Source organism: Aquarana catesbeiana, linkage group LG03 (assembly GCF_042186555.1).
Source record: "Aquarana catesbeiana isolate 2022-GZ linkage group LG03, ASM4218655v1, whole genome shotgun sequence".
Lineage (NCBI taxonomy): Eukaryota > Metazoa > Chordata > Amphibia > Anura > Ranidae > Aquarana > Aquarana catesbeiana.
Window position 1 is genome coordinate 106,117,179 of NC_133326.1, and position 25,034 is coordinate 106,142,212.

Consider the following 25,034-nt stretch of genomic DNA (forward strand, 5'->3'; position numbering starts at 1 on the left):
GTAGAAACAATAGAGTTAGAATACTTGCTTCAATGTTTTTTTTCTTTTTTTTTAACTATCATTACCTGGTAAGTGGCGATTACCCATTTCCTGACATGATGAAACAAGTCTTCGTCTGACCACTGAGGATAGATTTTAGCAAATTCGTCAGCTAAGTAGTTATGATATCGAAACCAGACTATGCTTTCCGCTTGAAGGAAGGGGTTTTCATTAGCTCTGGCATTACCAAAACCTAAAATAATTTCAATATTATAAGTAAGTTCACTTCACAAGGTGAACGTACATTCATACACATTCAATTCAATGAATAAGGTGAAGGCACTCTAAGGCCTCATTCATATGGGTGCACTTAAGCATATTCCTGTGTAAGGGGCTGTGTTTACCTACATAGGATGCACAGGTGTTCCCTGCATCTGCATGCAGGCAGTCTTATTTATGTCAGTTGGGATGCAGTGACTGCATGGATATAGCAGCTGCTCCAAATTTGATATCCAATTGGGTAAATGTTATCCAAACTCACACTGTTTGCAGACAGGGAAAGGCATTCATACCCACACGGATGTCAAATTGGGAGCAGTGGCTGTGTCCCTGCAGCCACTGTGTTCCAATTGACATTATTGGGACTGCCTGCACGGGAAAACATGGCCCTTCACATGGATGTATACTTAAGTAGGCCAGTGGGAACAGGGCCTAAGTACGAAAGTCAGTGACTGACAGGCAACTAGCATTTTCAGAACGTCACTATCACAATCTGTCAGAAGAGAATACAGTGGGGACGGAAAGTATTCAGACCCCCTTAAATTTTTCACTCTTTGTTATATTGCATCCATTTGCTAAAATCATTTAAGTTCATTTTTTTTCTCATTAATGCACACACAGCACCCCATATTGACAGAAAAACACAGAATTGATGACATTTTTGCAGATTTATTAAAAAAGAAAAATTTAAATATCACATGGTCCTAAGTATTCAGACCCTTTGCTGTGACACTCATATTTAACTCAGGTGCTGTCCATTTCTTCTGATCATCCTTGAGATGGTTCTACGCCTTCACTTGAGTCCAGCTGTGTTTGATTATACTGATTGGACTTGATTAGGAAAGCCACACACCTGTCTATATAAGACCTTACAGCTCACAGTGCATGTCAGAGCAAATGAGAATCATGAGGTCAAAGGAACTGCCTGAAGAGCTCAGAGACAGAATTGTGGCAAGGCACAGATCTGGCCAAGGTTACAAAAAAATTTCTGCTACACTTAAGGTTCCTAAGAGTACAGTGGCCTCCATAATCCTTAAATGGAAGATGTTTGGGATGACCAGAACCCTTCCTAGAGCTGGCCGTCCGGCCAAACTGAGCTATCGGGGGAGAAGAGCCTTGGTGAGAGATGTAAAGAAGAACCCAAAGATCACTGTGGCTGAGCTCCAGAGATGCAGTCGGTAGATGGGAGAAAGTTGTAGAAAGTCAACCATCACTGCAGCCCTCTACCAGTCGGGGCTTCATGGCAGAGTGGCCCGACAGAAGCCTCTCCTCAGTGCAAGACCCATGAAAGCCCGCATGGAGTTTTCTAAAAAAACACCTGAAGGACTCCAAGATGGTGAGAAATAATATTCTTTGGTCTGATGAAACCAAGATAGAACTTTTTGGCCTTAATTCTAAGCGGTATGTGTGGAGAAAACCAGGCACTGCTCATCACTTGTCCAATACAGTCCCAACAGTGAAACATGTTGGTGGCAGCATCATGCTGTTGGGTTGTTTTTCAGCTGCAGGGACAGGACGACTGGTTGCAATCGAGGGAAAGATGAATGCGGCCTAGTAAAGGGTTATCCTGGACCAAAACCTTCTCCAGAGTGCTCAGGACCTCAGACTGGGCCGAAGGTTTACCTTCCAACAAGACAATGACCCTAAGCACACAGCTAAAATAACAAAGGAGTGGCTTCACAACAACTCTGTGACTGTTCTTGAATGGCCCAGCCAGAGCCCTTAATTAAACCCAATTAAGCATCTCTGGAGAGACCTTAAAATGGCTGTCCACCAACGTTTACCATCCAACCTGACAGAACTGGAGAGGATCTGCAAGGAGGAATGGCAGAGTATCCCCAAATCCAGATGTAAAAAACTTGTTGCATCTTTCCCAAAAAGACTCATGGCTGTATTAGATCAAAAGGGTGCTTCTACTAAGTATTCAGAGTCTGAATACTTAGGACCATGTGATATTTCAGTTTTTCTTTTTTAATAAATCTGCAAAAATGTCAACAATTCTGTGTTTTTCTGTCACTATGGGGTGCTGTGTGTACAGTAATGACGAAAAAAATGAAAAATGATTTTAGCAAATGGCTGCAATTTAACAAAGAGTGAAAAATTTAAGGGGGTCTGAATACTTTCCGTCCCCACTGTATTTATTGTTTCCAAGTCTATCCAAAACTATAGAAACAAAGTTTAATCTGAGGCTGGGACTTAACATTTTTTAACAAACAATATATGTTTTAGATGTATTATTATATAATGGAAAACATAATAAAAGAAAAGGCTCTAGCAGCATTGAAGGAAAAAGGCCCAATAGAAGCAATGGCATGATAACTCACCAGATACCCATAAAACAATATATATAAGGAGGCCATGTAAGATAAAATAGAGAGACATAAACTTGAATTAGAATTTTTATTGATGTACATAATTACCAGTAATTGCTAGTACTGGTTTAACCATGTTCTAATTATAATATACACTTTCTATGATATACACCGGCCACTTTATTAGGTACACCTCTTCAATTGCTTGGTAACACAAATTGCTAATTAGCCAATCATATGGGATATTTGCATCATGGATGTGCAGCCAACAAATCTGCAGCAACTGCGTGATGCTATCGTGTTAACATGGACCAAAATCTCTGAGGAATGTTCTAACACCTTGTTGAATCTATGCCATAGAGAATTAAGGCAGCTCTGAAGGAAAAGGGGTTCCAACCCGGTACTAGCAAGGTGTACCTAATAAAGTGTCTAGTGAGTGTATACATTTTGGACCAGGAAGTATTATCTGAAAAATTGCTCATTATATAGTAAATATGTGAAGTCATTTTCACAGAGAATATAATGTAAAGACTAGGAATGAATGAGTGTGCCTAGTTTCAGTTTGCTTTGAATGTGTGAAGTTTACAAAACCTGAACTTGACATCAGATCGCATTGAAATCTATGAGGGCAGAAGATCTTGAAACTAAATTTCAGCCATTTTAAGGCTAATAGGCAAGAAACAAAAAATAATGTACAGCAGGGAGAAGGAACACTGAATATACATACATCCTATAAATAACATACTTTGCGGATGCCTTAAAGCTGTTTGTGGAGGCATTTAGCTATAGAGTTGATTTTTTAACTTTTACATTATTGTTTGTCTTAAAGCAGACTTTACCAGTTTTACTTTTTTCAAAGGGATAGCTGAGATGTAGCGTATAAAAAGGCAGCTCTTGAACGGACTGTCAGTAACAACTGCATGATACACTCTGATCATGCGAAGCTAAAATCTTTCAAAAACATGGATTTACAGTATATAAAAAAGTTATTTCCATAAACGTACTGGTTTGAATAAGCTGATCTGTACATATGTATGCCTATAGAGGGGGAGCACTGAGAAATCACCTCTGGTGGAGGCTTCTCAGGGGTAATTACCATCAGAATGCAACCCAGCCATTCGATACTTCTCTGCAGAAGGGTCTGTCAGGTAATGTCTGGGTAGATCACAGGAAGTACATATAGGCATATAAATGAATGTAACCAATTATCGGATAAAGATAATCTTGTGTCTGTAGGCACCTAAGAGGAAACCTATACTAAGAGATTCATGGAGGACCCCATTCCTGACTTCATTTTTTGGGGAAAACCTACTTGGCTGTCTCTGGCTTCCATAACTTCTTTGTCATTGACGCAGAAATGATATACACCTAGGAAAGTTAGGATTCCTCTGCATTCTTGTTCTGTATCAACGACTTAAAAAACATTGCATCTATTGAATCAGCCAGGCATTTAGCAGTTCTATAACGAGTGGTTGTCAAAGGCAGCACACATATTTCTCTCATCAAACAAAATGTCTTGTTCAAACTTCAGCAGCAGCACCATAAACATGCGTCATCAAGTACTGAAAGAGTTTGGGATCAGTGATCTATAGCTATATACTACATTTTATCAAACAGATCTTGATTAGTACTTTACCATAAATTGTTCCAGAACCTTTACTTTCTTCAGTGAAGTGAGCAGGCCTCCACATAATAAGCATGGCATCTGCTTCTCTTGGGAACAGTGAATCTGATCCAGATGCCAGTCTCCCACCAGTGAAACTTCTCAGAGCATCACACCAGGAGTGAGAGTTACCATATATAGAGCTACCATCAATCCATGCAGTCACTGAATTTATCTGGAAAAAAACACATAGGTAGACAACCATTCATGGTACAGATAGTTACTGCAAATAAGGTTATAAAATGAATAATTTATTACTAGGTGCAAGATATTTGTAAACATCTGGATCAATGTACAAAAAGATTTGATAGATAGATAGATAGATAGATAGATAGATAGATAGATAGATAGATAGATAGATAGATAGATAGATAGATAGATAGATAGATAGATGCCCTCTGTTCATATGTTACCTGGTATCTTGGGTTATTTGGACTACTGCCACTCTGCTTACACCATTTACTTCTCCGAAACGGAAGAACCACGTTGCCCGTCTTTTCTGGATCAAAGACATCATCTCCAGCTGGTATTTTAATATTTAAAAACTCAGTTGGACATCCCAAGTCCTCTATGCTAAATATTTCAGACATCACATGATAACCTGTAAATAGATATTTTATAATCATAGGATTATGCGTGTAGGATTAGGCTCTTCTAACTGTGATATAGTAGTACTGATTTTAATCTTGCAACTACATTGGTGTTGTATTTTATTGGCTGAAACTTATTTATTTTTTGTATTTACTAGTAAATAGAATTGGAATGTGTCAGTGGTTTCATGGTTCAGTCTCCCTCAAATAAATAAAGCTGATTATTTCTGCAAGCTGATATGCCAACTGCTGCTGATTGTTTTTGACATCTGTGAAAATCAGACACACACTTGTTCTAAAATGGTGATATCACCATGAATGGATCTGAATGCAATCAGCTGTATATTCTGAGAACCAGCATTAGGCCAGCCCTCCCAGAATAAGGACAAGAAAAAAGGACCTTGCTACTCCTGGGTACACAAGTAAGCTTAACCTTGTTGGGTTCAAGTTATGGGAATTCTCTTCCCCTCCTCTAGTGTCTGCCAGGGATAAATTGATTCAATTTAAAATTATTCATAGGGTTTATTTCACATCTCATATGCTCCATATAATGGACCCCAGCATCTCCTCCCCTTGTTGGAGGTACTCATTCCCTAGGAGATTTAATTCATGTATTTTGGCTGTGCCCAAAAATTGTATCGTACTTGTAGTGTGCTTGATGTTATTCATTCTTTGGTACAGATCCCTATTGCTCTAAAACCTAAGTTCTGCTTGCTGGGTTTAGTAGAGAAACTAGCCCAGAGAACTCTCCTATGTTTGCTACTATTCTATGCCCGAAAGGCCATTACGTTATGCTGGAAAAAAATCCTCTCCTTCCTCAGTCCATTATTGGATGAAGTTGGTTAATTCCAATTTGCCCCTGTATCAAGATACCTACCTAAATAGAGGTCGTCCTATTATTTTTTTTTAAAGCTTGGTCCACTTAGATAACCCCTCCACTGCCACTCCATTATATCTAGTACTGAGTATATTATTAAGAGAGATGTGAGTTCCCAAATGGGTATGGATGCTCCTATTTATTATTTATACTTGTGCTTGAGCCATGCACCTTATGTTCTCTTCTTAATGTCTACTAATAGCTGTTTGCTATAGGATACTAAGGTATGTTTGTTGCTATGTATCTCTGTGAGTTATGCCGCGTACACACGAGCGGACTTTCCGGCATACTTGGTCCAGCGTACCGGAGTCCGTCGGACAATTCGATCGAGTGTGGGCTCCAGCGGACTTTGTTTTCTCAAAAGTTTGACGGACTTAGATTTGAAACATGTTTCAAATCTATCCGACGGACTCGAGTCCGGTCGAAAAGTCCGCTCGTCTGTATGCAAGTCCGACGGACAAAAACCGACGCTAGGGCAGCTATTGGCTACTGGCTATGAACTTCCTTGTTTTAGTCCGGTTGTACGTCATCACGTACGAATCCGTCGGACTTTGGTTGATCGTGTGTAGGCAAGTCCGTTCATTCGGAAAGTCCGTCGTAAAGTCCGTCGAAAAGTCCGCCGGGCAAAGTATGCCGTAAAGTCCGGTCGTGTGTACGCGGCATAAAGGTAGCAGCCCATGTGTGGGCTTGGTTGTATCTCCCCATTGTCTCTGTGTTTTGTAATATCTTGCAAAATTCAGTAAAAGAGGTTTAAAAAACAAAAATTTAAAAAAAAAAACAAAACTAAAAAAAAAACCTTGTTGGGTTAGCTTTAGATACAGTATGTTACAAGACGCCCAGATACTGAGAGGAGACTGAATCGTGGTCATGCACCACTGCCTAGTAAGAGTCAAATTTGGTGTATTTTTACCCATCACATGTGTCATACTGTGGCAGAATCAGAAAATAATCATCTGATGGTCTATGTGTAGCTTTCTTCTCAACATAAAAAAAGAGAGACATACTATTTTGTATTCCCAGGATTTGTTCCTGTGTTAGAGTTTTATTTAAAAGTGAAACGTGTGTCAGTTGTTTCTTTTATACTTTTTACTGACTGACTACTAATCCTGGTATTTTTGCTCTGCCTTTACATGCATTGAAGACGTTAAAAAATTCTTCAACGGTTGCATCATTGTTTTCTCATAAGGCAACTCAAAGCACACCCTAAAACAATTACATTATGTTCATTAACAGAAATGCAAAGAAAAACAAATCTTGTTATGAATATATCTTGGACAAACAAATTGTGATGCTAATCTTATCTAACACTATTAATATTATCGTTATTATATATTATACATTAAAACACAAAGCTCTAGAAGTCCATAAATGTAATTCATAAGCTATAGCAGTGCTTTAAAATAAGAACATCAGCATCCAATAGTGATGATATGCCCTCTGAAGAGCGAGTCCACAGCACCCAAGGTGTTCCTAAGAGGTATTCATATGGTGTCTTGTCAAATAGATGATAACCTTCACCGCACCACGGTGAAGACAGCTCCCCTCAAAAAACACTTACCAGAACGGTATAATAAAACCGCCTTGTTACAATGATGGATCTTTAACCTGTAGCAAGCAAGCTGATCACTCAAAGCAGGGTGTCTGTTTGTTGACTCAATTAACAGACACCATAAGGAAAAAAAGGGGGAATCCTCATAGCGTAAAACAGTTTTATAGTTTTATTCCCAAAAACAGTTCCCCTTTTAAGAAATATGCTTACATCGAGTTCAAAATAAAATAGCATCTCATGATAGGCGTGACCAGACGGCTTGATTGAAACAGTCAGCTTCTGATTCCACCTAGGAATCACCGCGGATGAGCGCTCCTTCGGACGGTGAGCGAGTATCGTTACAGGCTGTACATGATCTTATTATCATGAGATGCTATTTTATTTTGAACTTGATGTAAGCATATTTCTTAAAAGGGGGGATTGTTTTTTGGGAATAAAACTAGAAAACTGTTTTACGCTATGAGGATTCCCCCTTTTTTTCCTTATGGTGTGTGTTAAACGAGTCAACAAACGGACACCCTGCTTTGAATGATCAGACCTATCGTATGTATGCTGTTAAGGATGCGGGCTTGCTACAGGTTAAAGATCCATCATTGTAACAAGGTGGTTTTATTATACCGTTCTGGTGAGTGTGTTTGAGGGGCGCTGTCTCACGTGGTGCGGTGAAGGTTGTCATCTATTTGACAAGACACCATATGAATACCTCTTAGGAACACCTTGGGTGCTGTGGACTCGCTCTTCAGAGGGCATATCATCACTATTGGATGCTGATGTTCTCATTTTAAAGCACTGCTATAGCTTATGAATTACATTATGGACTTTTAGGGCTTTGTGTTTTAATTATTTATTTATTATAGCAGCAGCTAAATTCCACTATAGACTTTTCTTCCAGAAGCGCCAGATGAGCTAAATTTTAATTGCCTGAGGTTTTTGATATATTATACATTATTATTGGAGTACTCACATACTCCATGAATGTTAAAATGTTATAATATGTGTTTTTTAGAACTGTTTAATAAATGTCTGGAAACCTCATTATAATGTAAATTATCTGAATAACATATAACACAAATGATAGTGAGATACAGGGCTTTTTTCAGCGGGAACGCGGGGGAACGCAGTTCTGGCACCTCCTGGACTGATTGTATGTAATAGTAAGGGGTGCTGGGGTGTGCTGCAGGGTATTGATGCTCACTGCTGGGGGATCTATTCTAGCTGGAGGGGATATATGCAGGGCAGGTCTATTGTTGCTAAGGAGGTCTATTGTTGCTGGTGGGGAACCTATTGCTGCTGGGGGTGGGTCTTATGTTGCTGGGGGGTCAGTTGTTGCTGAAAGAGATCTACTGTTGGGGGGAGGGGTCTATTGTTGATGGCTGCCGGAGAGTCTATTAATGCTGGCTGTGCGGAGATCTGTTGATGCTACCGGGAGTCTATTGTTGCTGGGGGGGGAAATTTTGTTGTGGGTTGCTCCATTGCTGTTAGGGGGATCTATTGTTGCTGGCTGCAGGGGATCTATTTTACTGCTTTTCTTGATATCATTACCAAATTCCATTCAAATTACTTAGCAACACAAAATGATACTTGGTTCTGGATTGTCTAAAAGGGGCGGTACTGGGAGGTGGGTAGGGGATGGAACCAAGGGATGGTGCTCGGAGGTGGGTAGGGGATGGAACCAAGGGATGGTGCTCGGAGGTGGGCAGGGACAGAGGAAAGGGGTGACTCGGAAAGGGGGAGTTCCTGCATCTATTGTCTGAGAAAAAAAGCCCTGGTGAAATACATTGTATTTATGAGTAATGGAATTGAGGCAGATAGTGTAATGTGTCTAGAAGGTTAAAAGTGAATAAAATGTGTTTTAATTCAATTAGTGTACATACCAAGATTTGTTTTCATTCTCTATATTGCAGCATTTAGACTGGGAGAGGAAGTGCCTGCACTAGGAATTAGTCAGTCTCTGCTGCAGTGCTCATGTGCTGATAACAGGGAGTACGGTGCTACTCCTTCACTGTCCATTCATGAATTTGCTGCATCTGCAGTAAAGGTTAAGGACCTGACTACTTGGTCTGTGGTGATTGATTCACAAAACTGCCTACAGATAATTACAAGCCATTTGAGAGGTGAAGCAGTTCTCTTTTTTACATTATGTCACAGATCAGCTGCAACTACCTGTAGTTTTACAAACATGCAAGGCTCACCTGTTACTTATTCTTCAGGTATGCAAGTTTGATTGCTTCATGTAGTTCCACAGCTCTACATGCAAAGCACTTCTGTTTTAACACAGACGTGTAAAAAGACCAGAGTTTTGGGTGTCTCCTGACCCCACCTGCTGTTCTACATTTCCCAGGTAATCTGTCAATTAGCACTACTATTTAATTTGTGAATAGATTAGCAATCTTTGCTAATAGATTAGCAATAGGTAGCATTCCTAGCTGTAGGCCCCAGTTTATAGTCCCTGTTCTAAGTCCCTTATCCCTGTTCTGAGTTCCTAGTCCCTGTTCCAAGTTCATAGTACCTATTTTAGCACCAGTCCAATCCTTATGCTCTCCAGTCTTCCAGCTCCAGTGTGTCCCTGTGCATCCCAGCTTCTGCTCAGGTGTATTCCCCATGTGCCACATGCAGCATTCCTTCCTACTTAACACTTGACTCCTGTGCATCTCTGAGTCTGGTCAGACTACAGAAAATTGGTGCCCGGCCAAAAGCTCAGCAGACTGCAAAGCTAAAATAGTAAAAGATGATGAGAATTGGCTTCAGCTCAGTTCTCCACCCATAGAAGAATCCCCCTCCCCCAATGCATTTCATCCATGTGAGGCCTAATCATACGGACCAAATCTTGGGAGAAAGGATGCTGGTTGTACTTCAGAGTAGACATGCTGAAGGAAGAATGCTGGATGTGGCATATGGGGAACACACTGGAGTCTAGAACAAGTACTAGGAAGTCAGAACAGGTACTAGGAATTGGGGCCTGGGGCACTAGTAGCAAGTCAAAATAGAATATGTGTGGAATTAAAGATTATCTATGACACATTCTAGCTATGTATTTAGCTGTTTGCCCAAAGTTAAAGCATACCTGTGCTCAGACAATGGATATTCAAGCATTCTTATCAAGCAGCTTTAAAAGAGCATTAAAATAAGTAGTTACTGTCCTTTGTAGCTGTAGGTACTGTGGAGTAATTGGGTTTTAGTCAGCTTGTAACAGCTTATAGAACCTGATGTTGGTTTGCATTAGAAAGTTTGCAGTTTGCCAGGTCCCTGTTGCCAGAGAACATGATGAGAAAGAAGCTGCCCCTTTTATAAAACCGAAAGTAAGCTTACAAATTGTGACAGCTCCTACAGAGGTCAGTGAGGGCTGGTTGTAAATCTCTTTTAATGCTTTTTAAGATTAAGAATATATAAATGCTTTACTGCCCCTAGTTTGGGTACTGGTGCACTTTAAAGTAGCACCAAGTGGGTCTATACTATACATATAGAAACTTGCATGCTTGAGTGTTGGACATTCTACTGCTGGTTGGATTGTTTTTTTGGAAGAGAACCTTACTCCATTTTTCAAACATCAGCTTCAATGGTGGGAGGCTCACTAGTTACTCTCCATATGCTATGGAGAAAGATCACAAATGTATATAAATTATTTAATTTATATTTTAAATGTAAAGCAAATTCTTAATGCGTGCATTACTACCGAAGAACACCCCCAGGACTGTCCGGTTCCGCTGAGAGGATTGACCAGAGTCTCCTTTCATAGCTACATTGCTGAGTTTTCTTGGGTTGGGTAGATGTGGTTCTTGCATTGCCTGATAGACTCCATCAGAATAGGCAGGAGGCATAAGGCGCATCAGTCTAGAACCTAAATTAGAAATGTCAAAAAATAAATGACATCCAAAAATTACTTTAATAAGCAACACATAAAGATGGCATTCTTTCTATGTAACCTCAACATTCTGCACTCCCAAAGCAATATGACAAGCACCATCTTTTTTTTTTGTTATCATATACCCATATATGAAAATTGGATGTTTCATGGAAAATTCTACTTGAATTTAATTTTTTATATAATTAATCTTTAATATGAAATCTAAATATTACTTTACCTGCAGAGCATCTCTTATGTTGAATAAGATTGTTAAACCAGCCATCAAAGCGCTGAATCTCCCAGTTAATGTTTTTTTGTGCACCTAGTTATTGAAAAAAAGGAATTAGGTAGTATATATTAACTCCATTTTGAAATAGGACACCTATCTTTTGGCTACCAATTTATGGTCTAACATTGCATATAACGAAATTTAACTGTGCCAAATCCAAATCCACTCACCGCACATTTATTACCAACATTCCCCACATTAATAAAGTGCAAATTGTGATGTTGAAAAAGTTCAAACTGGCAAATGCTCAGCGATTGCTTACAACACAGGGGTGTTTTTAGATGACGTTCGGTAAATACAGTATTTAATGCATGTTAAGTGAATTTTTAGGACCAGAACAGGTTGTAGAGGGTACTAAATGACCATTCAGTCTTATATATGCTAATTGGAAAAAGAAAAATCATATTATTTTATCTTTATATCTGAATGGAGTGAATTGAAGTGTAACTCCAGCCAAAACTATTTTTTAAATATAGATAGAGTTGGAAGGGCTAGGACCTCTGTCATATGTTATGGCTGTCTATTGGCCCATCAGAAACACCTGCCCTACCTTTCTTTCCCGCTGATAGTGGAATTCACAGCAAATGTATTAGCAACCAAAAGTAATGGAGGTTCTAACTTTTTTCCACTCTCCAAAAAAGCATGACTTTATTGCTGCTGTAACTCTGCTAGAGAGATTTTTCCTTACTTCCTGTCCCGGTGATAATGTTGTCATTGGAACAGGAAGTTCAGGGAAATAGAAGCCACAGTAACAAAAACCTGACAGAGGATCTTGTGTGTAACACAAGTTACACAGCAAATGTGTCTCTAAAGCAAAATTAAACATTTGTTTACTTACAAATATATAACATTTATATCATTTATATGGATAATATATAAAGATATATACAGTTATAAAAAATAGTTATATTAGTTAAACTGATGGTTGATATAAATGGTTTAATGTTCAACGTTTTCGCTGCCAGGCCCTGCACTCCTCTTTTAGGCTTGGTTCACAACTAAACAGGCCGCGGATCGCACGGCAACACTGTCCGTCCCTGTTCTCCGTTACAGGGACGAATCAGGGCAGAATCTATGCCCGAATTCGGCCCTGAAACTGAGCCAAAGACGCACAGCGTTTCTGTGCAGTGCTCCATAGGGAGCCAGTCACATTCTCCGCTATGTGAATTAGATGTGGGGAAACCCGCATCTAATTCGCATAGGTGTGAACCCGACCTTAAACTCTGGTGGCGAAAGCATTTTTGCAATTTTGCCATTGCTTTTTTTATTTTTCCCTTACAGCTTTCAGAGTTTGTAAAAGACCCCCAAACCATATATTTTTTGAAAGTACATGACCAATAGAATAAAAAGATGGTGCTACTAATTTTTAAGGCCCCATAATATCTGCGCGAATGTTTATCAAAACAATATTTTCGCTAAAAATACACTAAAATCATTATTAGCAGATACAAACACAGCAAATTTTTACTAAATTCCTGCTAAATTGCTACTAAATATAAAAGTTTAACCTGTATTGAGTTTATAAATAACAAATATTTGTAAATTTTAAATTGTGCCTTTTTGTGAAATGGTGAAAATCAAATGTCCATAAAACAGTAAATAACCAAATTTCCTGAAATCTGGAGGTTTTCATTTTTCACTTACAGCTTTTAGAATTTGTAAAAGACCACCCACACCATACATTTTCTGAAGGAACATGACCAATAGAATAAAAAGAAGGTGCCTCTGATTTTTTAGGCCTCACAATAGTTGCACAAATAGTTATCAAAAACATTTTTCAAAAACATTTATTTCAAAAATCCCTATTTGTACATATATACACAACATGACTTACAAAATTCCTACTAAGACCTTGTTCACATGGAGTGTACTAAAGCATATGCCCATGGAGGGCTGTGTTTACCCGCACAGGGATGGACAGGTGTTCTGTGCAGCCCTGTGCAGGCAGACCAATTTATGTCAAGTGGGACACAGTGGCTGGTGGACAGAGCCACTTCTCCCCATCTGACATTCATGTGGGTGTAGGTGCATGACCCAAAATGCAGACAGTGTGAGTTCAGGGACATGCACCCACATGGATGCCAACTGAGATGAATGGGACTGCCTACACAGGAGTGTATTGAACACCTCTGAATTTCCGTGCAGCCGCTGTGTCCTAATTAACATCAATGGGGCATGGGGATTCATGGAACACCTGTGCAGTTTAAAACAGCTTTGCTGTAGTATGCTCTGTGTGGATAAGGCCTTAGACCTCATTTAGACTTGTAGTTGGGGCGGCAAAAATGTACAGTTGAGTTGTGTTTAGGCTGCAATAGGCAGCAGATGGGGGTGTTTACATGCTGCAGCCTGTGATGCTTCACTTTTTGCCTGTGACAGAGTTGACCCAACTTGCAGCCAAATGCTATACATTTAAGTCAATGGGGAAGCACTGCAAACGCCCCACAACCATGTGCAATATGCGCAGTTGCAGCGCGATTGTTTGGCATAAATGGGGTTAAAACAGGCGCCTGTCAGTAGCCTCTGGAGCATGACCTGAATGTGGACTGGGCTTCAGAGGCATGGGAGATTTAGACACATTTCTAAAGCTACCCTTACTATGATTATTTATTTATATATTTTTAAAATGTTATTTATTTATACCAGGTACAATTGTATTTTTAATAGTCGTTACATTTTTATTTTTCGGGGGGGGGGGGGATTGCTGAGACATCAGGAGTCCAAACACTTTTTTTAGGCAGAGAAAGGGACTGCTGGAGCTGCACTGTGGGTAAATGGATAGGCGTCACCGTATAGAGACTCTTATTCACTCACAAACTGAAGCATAGCAAACACAGGTTACAGCCCTCCGCTCTCCATCCTGACAATGATCTCTGACCTCAGTAGCAGCTACAGCTAGCTGGGGGGGGGGGGTGGAGAGCAGCTACAGGGAGGGGGCACCAGGGATCAGTGAGGGGGATGTCAGAACGGGGGGGGGGGTTGGAGCAGCCCAGGGGGGTATCTACTTAGATAATTAAATCCCCCCAGCACCCAAAGTTGGTGGAAAGGCAGAGGAGGGAAGCTGGCAGCTGCAGTGTATCCAGAGGATAGCTGGGTTGCCTGGGGGGCATCGGTGCTGGGGGGTGGAAATCTGTGCTGCAGGGTTGAAGCTGCAGATAAAAGAGGCAGTGAAGTAGAGGGGCATCTTCACATGTTAAGAAAGGCGAGTGGAAAGGCAGAAGACACGGTAGAGAAGCGATGTCAGTGGTGGGGTATGTGGGGGGTCACATTTTAGGTAAATAGCTCTGATCAGCAGCTTGTTAGCTGCTGATTAGAGCTTTTTTTTTGTTCAGCAGAGTCTGCTGAACAGTTCTGCTATAAGTTTATGATCACTGAAGTAACCATGAGCTTATAGCAGAAAGAGGATTGTCAGGCCTGTATGGTGTACAGACCTGGCCAGCTGGAAGCACTGCTGTAAGGCTATACGCAGTACGGACCTGGCAGCGGAAGGGTTAAAGGTATTTGGCAAATGTAGGGTGAATATGTGGTAAATGATGCATTTTCTTGGGTGAAAATAGAGCAAATATTCCAATAAGCACGTGTAGTATCCTCAAGAAAGAACAGAGGATTGTGAATGTCGCTTGATCGGATGATTGTGATGGTGACTCTTTCTGGTGAAAGTGTTTTATAAGTATAGGAAATGATTCACTGGCAAGTTAGTAATGAATATCACCTTGGTATAAATATGATCATGAGAGATAAAGAACTTATTTATGGTTTTAGGCTAAATATTTTTAGATTGTAAGCTCTAACAAGTAGGGCCCTCTGATTCCTCCTGTATTGAATTGTATTGTAACTGTACTGTCTGTTTTCATATTGTAAAGTGCTGCACAAACTGTTGGCACTATATAAATCCTGTATAATATTAATAACAATAAATAGTGTGTAAAATAACAATTAATACTGGTCGTGTACATGGCAATCAAAAATAATTTTGAACCATTTTTATACAGTTTTTTCCAGGGCAACCTACCTGAAACAGTGTTTATCTCTTTACAGTTTATGTTGTTATCAAGCGCTAGTTGAAACTGATAAAAATTACATGAAAATTGTATGGACAAGTATAGAGAAATGTTTGGACAGCATTATAGTTGTAGGATAAATCTTATGTGTGGTTTATCACTGGTAGGTAATAAGGAAAGTGGGTAAAAATGAAAAATAAGCAAAACTGACACCAATCTTAGTTGCCATGTGTTCCTGAACATTGCATGTTTTCTGTGTTCTTCAACCAACCTTATTAAGTAATAAAAGTGTATGTATATCTACAACGTAAAACTTTTTTGTTTTGGATACAGTATGGGAGGGTTAGAAACCCTATTACATTATTTTTGATTTCTGTGTTCCACTGGGGAAATTTCCCTTCACTTCCTGTTCTTGAAAAAACACCAGGAAATGAGAGGAAATCTCACCACAGCATGAAGAACTCCAACTGGAACATTTTCCCCATTAGATGATTTGCCCTCTGGCACTTGAAAATGTGTGATTTCCCTTCACTTTCTGCATTGGTGACAATGGGTTTCAGGACAAATAAGAGGACTGAATCTGTCCAGAGGGAACACAGACTGCAAAAATAAAAAACTTGGCAGAAGGGTTTAACCCCAACCCACTCCATCCAAAGAGAAATAAAACTGTTTTAACTTTACATACACTTTTATTATTATTGTTTTTGCCCGTTTTAGGCCTTTTATAAAGACTGTCATGTATGTAAATAGTGCCTGTCCCTTTTAAAATATACTAGACATCAATCAATTGAATACAAGATAGGATTTGTTTCTAAAATGCTCCATTTGCCAAAAATGACTACTTTTCTACAGCTCATACTACAGCCAGAAGGTGAGCAGCCTGTTTATATTAAGGAAGATAGGTCTAAAAAAAAAAAAAAAAAAGAATTTGTGACAAAAAACTTTTTTTTTTAAAACATACATTGGTCTGTTGGATTACTAAAATGGTATAAAGGAAACATTTTTTCAATGATGCAGCACAATGAATAGTTGCGATGTGCAAATAACGTAACCAGTTAAATTCCTGTTATAAAAAAGTAAAATGTGAGTGAAAATGTATTCGAAAATGGATGCTACAGGTTACTGCACTTTACATATTTTTATCTACCTTTTATATCCAGTGCCTTGAAAAAGTATTCATACCCCTATGTGATAGACCAACACAAAGTGTCACACAATTGTGAAGTGGAAGGAAAATGATAAATGGTTTTCGATTTTTTTTACAAATAAATATGTAAAAAGTGTGGTGTGCGTTTGTATTCAGCCCCCCTGAGTCAATACTTTGTAGAACCACCTTTCACTGCAATTACAGCTGCAAGTCTTTTTGGGTATGTCTCAGCACATCTTTGCACATCTAGAGAGTGACATTTTTGCCCATTCTTCTTTGCAAAATAGCTTAAAGAGGAGGGCCCATTAAAAAAAAAAAAAAATTAAAAGTCAGCAGCTACAAATACTGCAGCTGCTGACTTTTAATTGGACACTTACCTGTCCCAGGGTCCAGCGATGCGGGGGATCGAAGCCCCACTCGTCTCCCCCTCCGTTCGGCAGTGCCGGCATTGCAACTGTGGGCGCCGGGCTGTGGCTTCACAGCCTGGCACCCACTGCGCATGTGCGAGCGGCGCCGAGCGCCGTGATTGGCAGCTAAGTCACCTGGGACCTGTAATGGGTCCCAGATGATTGACAAGTGGGAGGGAACAGAGCCGAGTCCTTCCTGTGTTGAGGGGGAACTGATGTCACCAGCCCAGGCACTGAAAGAAGCAGACTACGAGGGACCCCCTAGCAACAGGCATTTAGAGGTAAGTTAAAAAAAAAATTTCCAAATGTTTTTTTTTATTTTTTTTTTAGGCACAGTCATGCATTTTTTTTTTAGGGTGGAACACCACTTTAAGCTCTGTGAGATTGGATGGAGAGCATCTGTGAACAGCAATTTTCCAGTCTTGCCATAGATTCTCAATTGGATTTAGGTCTGGGCCATTCTAACACATGAATATGCTTACATCTAAACAATTTCATTGTAGCCCTTACTGTATGTTTAGGGTCACTGTCCTGCTGGAAGGTGAACCTCCGCCCCAGTCTCAACTCTTTTGCAGACTCTAATGCCGTGTACACACGAGCAGACTTTTCAGCATCAAAGGTCCGACGGTCTTTCTGACAGACTTTTAACGGAGTTACTATGGACTTTCGAATGACCTAAAGTCCGTTCGAAATTCCGTTGGTTTGAACGTGATGACGTACAAAGGGACTAGAATAAGGAAGTTCATAGCCAGTAGCCAATAGCTGCCCTTGCGTCCTTTTTTGTCTGTCGGACTAGCATACAGACGAACGGATTTTTCGACCAGACTTGAGTCTGTCGGAAAGATTTGAAACATGTTCCAAATCTAAAGTCCGTCTGATTTTCAACAGAAGGTTTGATAAAGCCCACACACGGCCTGACTGATTTGCTCCATCTAGTCTGGTTGAAAAGTCCAGTCGTGTGTACACGGCTTAACAGGTTTTCTTCCAAGATTGCCCTATATTTGGCTCCATCCATCTTCCCATCAACTCTGACCAGCTTCCCTGTCCCTGCTGAAGAAAACCATCCCCACAACATGAGGCTGCCACCACCATGTTTCACAGTGGGTATGGTGTGTTCAGGATGATGTGCAGTGTTAGTTTTCGGCCACACATAGCATTTTGCTTTTAGGCCAAAGAGTTCAATTTTGGTCTCCTCTAACAAGGGCACCTTCTCCCACATGTTTGCTGTGTCTCCCACATGGTTCCCCGTAAACTACAAACGGGATTTCTTATGGCTTTCTTTCAAAAATGTCCTTCTTCTTGCCAGTCTTCAATAAAGGCCAGATTTGTGGAGTGCACGACTAATCGTTGTCCTCTCACCTAAGCTCTGGATCTCTGCAGCTCCTTCAGAGTTATCATGGGCCTCTTGGCTGCTTCTCTGATTGATGCTCTCCTTGCCCAACCTGTCAGTTTCGGTAGACGGCCATGACTTGGTAGGTCTGCAATTGTGCCATACTCTTTCCATTTTCGGATGATGGATTGAACAGTGTTCTGTGAAATGTTCAAAGCTTGGGATATGTATTTATAACATAACCCTGCTTTAAACTTCTCCACAACTTTATCCCTGACCTGTCTGGTGTGTTTCTTGGCCTATATGATGCTGTTTGTTCACTAAGATTCTCTTACAAACCTCTGAGGGCTTCACAGAACAGCTGTAATTATATTACACACAGGTGCACTCTATTTACTAATTAGGTAACTTCTGAAAGTAATTGATTCCACTAGATTTTAGTTAGGGGTATCAGAGTAAAGGGGCTGAATACGAATGCACTGCATACATTTCAGAAATGTATTTGTAAAAAAATTTGAAAACCATTTATCATTTTCCTTCCACTTCACAAGAGGTATGGATACTTTTTCAAGGCACTGTATATCTGTATGCAATATATTGGGTATTATTTATGGCTATACATTTAAAATATATATATATATATATATATAAAACTCCCTGATTTCTTGTATGCCATTCTGGAGATTTACATAATACTAATACCAAGGTGTAAACTTACATGAGAAACTCCAGAGGGCTATGTGGATAAGTGATGCATATGTAAACCAGCATGGTGATTTCATCTTCCAAATAGGATACCTAAAAAATACAAAAAAAAAGCATTGAACCATTTTTCCTTTTTTTTTAATTTTTACTATTTTGTACAATTATAAGCAATACAGCTTACTCTGTCATGCTTTTTCAGCACTTGCCTGCAAACAATACTATTTTCTGCTTGATGAACAAAGCCAGTGGCATTCTGCAGCCAGTCGAATTATTGAATTGCCTGCAGAATAACAGAAAATTGTTTTATACTTACTGTAATTTTCTTTTCTTGGTGCCTATCCATGGCAGCAGAACTGTGACAACCTCCGCCTTGGCTCCTCCCTCAGGACCAGTGAATATTATAAAAGAAAAGGATTAGTGCACTCCTAGCATTCTACGTAATATAGCATACCGAGGGTGGGATTGCATGCTGCCATGGATAGGCACCAGGAAAAGAAAATTACGGTAAGTATGAAACAATTTTCTTTTTTCTTGGTGCCTCCATGGCAGCTTGAAATGGGTGGGATGATGCATAGTAAAAGATTTATTTGAAAAAGAATTTAAAATAGGCAAATGCTGGCCTGAAAGCCTGTCTGCCAGTTTCTACAGATGAGAAATCTGCCAGGTCTACTCTGTAATGTCTCGTAAACGCATGTTGGGATGAACATTATGCTACCCTTTAGATCGTTTTGATGGATACGTCTGCTCTGACCAACCAAGAAGCAGAAAACAACCAGGGGGCATACAGCCCAACTGAAGAGGGGGTTCCGGTCCCCTATCCCTGAACACCTTCTTAACCAACTTGATTATCCATGAAACTATTGTACTAGAGCAGGGATCTGCAAACTATGGCTCCCCAGCTGCCGCAGAACCACATGTCCCATGAGGTATTGTAAAGCTCTGATATTCACAGACATGACTAGACATGATGGATACTGCAGTTCTGGAATAGCTGGAGGGCCCCATATGATGCTTCTTTGCCCCTGTCATTTTTTTTTAGTATTACAAATAGGTTATATGAAAGTCTGAAGTGAATTGTGGCTTGAAGATAGTGTCATAGTACCGAAGTAATATCGTCTTCGTGAAGACGGTCAAAATTGAATCTGAAAAGATTGGCAGGGCCCAAGGTTTGGAGATAGTAGAGGAAGAGGAGAACTTAGGGATGAATTCAATCCGTTCTAAGTTCCACTCTATCCGAGTACAAAAAATAATATTATTGTCTTCTGATCCCAAAGTCTGAAGTTCTGATACTCCCCAGCCCGATGACATTGCCACAAAGAAAAATAGATTCCAAGTGAGATTCCACAGGGATGCTGAATCAGATGTCGCAAAAGGCTGTTTGGATAAGGGCTCCAGAGTGATAGAGAGATCCCAAGTGGGAAAGATTTGTTTTAATGGGTGGGCTTATCTTCTTGACTGTCTTGAAGAATTTGATTATTAAAGTATCTTCAGCCCATCTCTTGTTGTCACATCAGAGATTGCCACCAGCTGTACCTTTAGGTTGCTTAATCCTAATCCTAAATCAAGGTCTGCTTGCAGGAAGTCAAGGAGTTGGGAGGAAGAGAGTACATCAGGATTGAAGTTTTGCCGTTCGCGAAAGATCTAAACTCATTCCAAACCTTGTCACACGTATTGTTCATTGAAGGCTCCTGTGCTTTGAGCAGAGTTCAAACAGCTCTTGAGGAACATCCTAATGATTAAAGCCTCTGTTTTAACATTCTAATGTGAAGGTTCAATCTGTGAGGATTCTGATGGGTGTGATGCCTCGAGCCAGAAAAAAGGATATCAGAGGAATATTTATCGGAGGCTGGACACTAAGACATATTGCCCTAGGGAATCATGGGTCTCCTTGCAAATACGGCAGGACTGTTATCACCATTTATTGTTGATATTTCAAGTCTCAAGAGAATTTTCGAGGTAGGAGACCGGAGGAGGCCTAAATTAGATTGCATGCCAAAGGACTTGAGAGGGCATCTATTGCTTCTGCCCAAGGATGAGGTAAATGTGAAATAAACCTCTGCAGCTTGGTATTGCTTGCTGTAACAAAAGGATACAGTTCAGGAAAGGTCCACTGGTCCAGAATCCAACTGAATAACTTCGGTTGTAGGGACCATTTGTTGGAATCCAGAAATGTTTGGGATAGGTGATCGGCATCTGTGTTTAGGTGGGCTGGAAGATAGATTACTCTTAGGGCCTTCAGATTAACCCTCTGCCCAAATGAAGATGGGTTCCACTTCCCTTAGTAAGGAACTGTTGTTGGTTCCGCCTTGGTGATGTATGTATGATATTGCAGCTCTATTGTCTATCTGAATCAGAACTGATTTGTCCTTGATCTGAGAGAGCAAATGCTGTAGATGCGAGATAAGCCGCCTGAATTTCCAGGATATTTGCGATGATGCCTGTCGCATTGTACGCCCATCTCTCTTGAACCAACATCTGGTTGCAATGTGCCTCCTAGCCTATTGCATTGGCGTCTGTGGTAACTGCGGTCCAGAAGACATGCCTTAATGGACGTGGCTTTACAGGCATCTCCCTCTTTGTCCACTAGTGCAGACCCCTAGTTAATTATAGCTAAAAGGTACCCGAGGTATCCATGTGTCCATGGGACCATCTGGATACAAAAAGACAAAAATCCATATTGAGTTGAGTTAGCTCGAGGCTGTTATGTAGGACCATGTCCTCACTCTCCTTACTTTCTGAATGATCGCCCACACTTTCTGAGATGGCAGGGACACCGTCCCTTTTATACTTAATTGGAATCCCACGCTTAGGTGTGTGGTGAGCTGCTGCCTGCCCAAAGAAAACTCTACAAGTCAAGTCAAGTGATTAAAATAAATAAAAAGAGGAAAGTGGTGCTGCCTTCCAGCTAACGTGAAAAATCCCTGTCAGACTATCAATGCAGTGACAAGTGTAAATGGCAATAGCATACGTGTATAGCCCAGGTCTTCTATGCCAAGCGTACAAGTGGTAGTGGATTTGGGAATAATGTGAAAAATAAGCATATATATATATATATATATATATATATATATATATATAGAAAGAGAGGGAGAGAGAGAGAGAGGCTATATAAAAAACCTCCTCCGGGGGAATAACTGCTGCCTCTAGTGTATAGTGTCCAAAAAATTAAACAGGTGCCTATATGAAAACCATCAAATATAAGCAAACCACAATCAGTGCAAAATTGTGTAACAATAGTGAAGTAATCAACATATGAAAAAGAAAAATTCCAAATCTGCAACAGGCATGAAAAGCCTGTAATCAGATCTGCCTCTGGTCCCGATGTCATGGTGGTCATTATAACTACCTCCTCTGTGGCATTGGTTATGCAATGGGGTATGCACATGTAATTGAGTGTAAAAAACGGGCACTTGTATTGTAAATCCGATTAGTCAAATTTTATTTTTTTAAAAGTATAACTTTAAAAAAGGGGGGCTCCAATAGCCCAAACGAGCATAAAAGTAAAAACAAATTCTTAGGTCTGGACGGCAACACAGACCATAACACAGAAACCGGAAGTTCCGGAAGTGACGTGAATGCATACCATGCTCCCCTTTTGCGGTCTTAAATAGGGCACCTAAACTGGAGAAAAGATGACTCGTTTGATGATTTACCATCCAACCGTATCTTGATAGTGTAGGCCACAGCATCCACCTGTGTTCCACTAGCTGGGCTGGATCTTTTGATAAAAGGAGGATATTGTCTACTTAGTGATAAGAACTGAGACCCAGCTCTCATAAAAAAGCTTGGATAGTGATCTGAGCCCTCGTGAGGGCTCTGAGGGAAGTGCAGGGCCTGAAGGGGAGACTGGAATTGTAGATGGGCCTGGTCAACCAAATATCTCAGATACTTCTGTAACAGTTGTAGTATGGGTGCGTGTAAGTAAGCATCCCTAAATCCCCGGGTACATCTAATTCTGCAGTTCTGAGGAATCAAGTCTGGTTTTCCTCCTGTGTAGTGGGAAATGGCTTTATGTAACCTTTCTGCAAAGAGAGATTTACCATTAAAAAAAGGGTATTTATACTAATTTTGTTTTGACACAGTGTCAGTTGCCCGGAGTTCTGACCACAATACCCATATGGCTATCACAAGTAGTGACATTGATCTTGCGAAGTAACGAATTGTATGCATCGCCGTTAAGGATGAGCTCTGGCGTGTTTGCAAGCTGCACGTGCCGAGCCCGCCAGGAAATCAGCAGTGCACAGCGCTAATCACAAGCAGTGAGACATTTCCCGATGTGCGGCTGCAGAGATCGGGAAATGTCTCACTGCCTGTGATTAGCGCAGTGCAGTGCCGACTTCCTGGCGGGCTCAGCACGTGCAACTTGCGAACACGCTGGAGCTCATCCTTAATCGCCGTCTCACCAGTGAAGTCTGCTGAGTGCCATAATTTATCCAAAGCCTTGACTATATTTTCCCTAGAAACATTCTGATGAATCACTGTTTCCATGTTTTTGATTCATGCCCACAGGGCTTTGGATACAGATAAGGCTATTGCTGACTTCCAGGTGTTTACCCACCATTTGGTAAGCTCCTTTAAGTTGAGGTCTATTCATCTGTCTAAAGGATCCTCAATTGAGGCTGAATTATCGATCGGTGAGATGAAATTCTTTGTTATATGAACCACTGTTGCGTCTACCTCCGGCGAACCGCCTGGCATTGCAGAATCTTGTTCCGACCATGGATAGTTTTCCTAGGCAATTGAGTGGAAAAAAACTTTTTTCTTTCCTCTTCAACAATGTCTCTGATATCATCCATCAGAGTAAGCCTATGTTTCCACTATTGTGACCTGAAAGTTGCACGATTTTGCCACGCTTTTGATGCGACATGAATCAATGCCTGTGTACAGTATTCTTGAGGTCTATGGACCTCAAGTCGCATCAAAGTGGGACCAAAGTAGTGCAGGGACTACTCTGAAGTCGCTGCGGCTTGAAATCACACATATAAACGGAAATCATGAGTTATGACTTGTCATGCGACTTTGCAGTCCCAGGTCGCATGGCAAGTCACACTAGTGGAAACCGAGCCAAAATAAGGCAACCTGCTTCTTTGGAAATGGGAAGTACATCTTTTGACTACTCAGATGTGGTGTCGTCTTTCTCCCAGCCAATAGCTGGCTTTAGAGGCTGGACATAGGGCTGAACTAGGAAAAAGTTTGAATCAGAGGGCCGAGATCTTCTGAGGTATCCTCAGATGGCCCACCATCATCCAGATGTCTAGGAGGGATACTTGCTGCATGGTGAGAGGATTCTCTTGAAGATGGGCGAGGAAGAGTTAACTTTTCTGGAGGAGATTGAGCTAATTGCTGCAATAGAACTGCTGTTGCACGTTCCGCCATATATCCCCTGGCCATCTTTGAGTAGGACAGCTTACCTGTTAACCCTCTGACTCTGTCTGCTGCATAGACTCTAAAACAGCTTCTGCAGACTAATTGGTTGGTAATGGGATGACCCCGCATGCTCGGAATTTGGCGATTTGAGAGTTGGTGAATGTGAAGAACTATGTCTTTTTATAGATGAACCCGCGCCGCTTGCATGGTATCCTGATATGGTTGGGGTCATCATAGGTTTGTTTATGTCGCCTTGATGTCCGCTTGGACTTCTGGCATACAAGGCTGAAATACATAAACGTACCAGCATAAGTGCTTTTTTTTACTCACCTGGACGACGGTCCCTACCTTAAATGTTGGAAAGGGTCTTGTTCAGGTGGCGTACTGCTTATTTTAGGCAACAGACAGAAAAAGCAGCTAGAGAAAGATAAAGTAGTTAGCGACTGGTATATCAGCTGCAGCAAGGAAACGGTGTTCCTGAGTCAAGAAAAAGAAAGAAATTACATTTACCTTTGGAAAAAAACAGGGTCCCCTCCAGGAGCTTCCCACATAGGCAATCTCCTCAGATGACAACAGGCTGCCATGCTGAAAGCCCCCAGTAAAAAAAATGGAGAGGGAGGGACAGCTGTGGAAGATACAACCCTCTAAAAAATTATTTTGACAAACAAGGGCAAATAATGTAAAATTCCTACTCAAGA

The 25,034-nt window shown here is 40.7% G+C and overlaps 1 protein-coding gene across 4 annotated transcripts in view; it reads right to left on the reverse strand.

Moving 5' to 3' along the window:
* The window catches only part of LOC141131526 (dual oxidase 1-like), a 212,757-nt gene that overhangs the window by 115,317 nt on the left and 72,406 nt on the right, over positions 1-25,034 (reverse strand). For all 4 annotated transcript variants that reach the window (XM_073618895.1, XM_073618894.1, XM_073618896.1 and 1 more), the window contains 6 exons: positions 18,983-19,062; positions 11,332-11,415; positions 10,923-11,087; positions 4,647-4,834; positions 4,207-4,408; positions 66-232 (listed from right to left, as the gene is read on the reverse strand). In XM_073618895.1, the coding sequence (XP_073474996.1) occupies positions 66-232; positions 4,207-4,408; positions 4,647-4,834; positions 10,923-11,087; positions 11,332-11,415; positions 18,983-19,046 (870 nt within the window). In that variant the 5' untranslated portion in view covers positions 19,047-19,062. The remainder of the gene's footprint in view (positions 1-65; positions 233-4,206; positions 4,409-4,646; positions 4,835-10,922; positions 11,088-11,331; positions 11,416-18,982; positions 19,063-25,034) is intronic.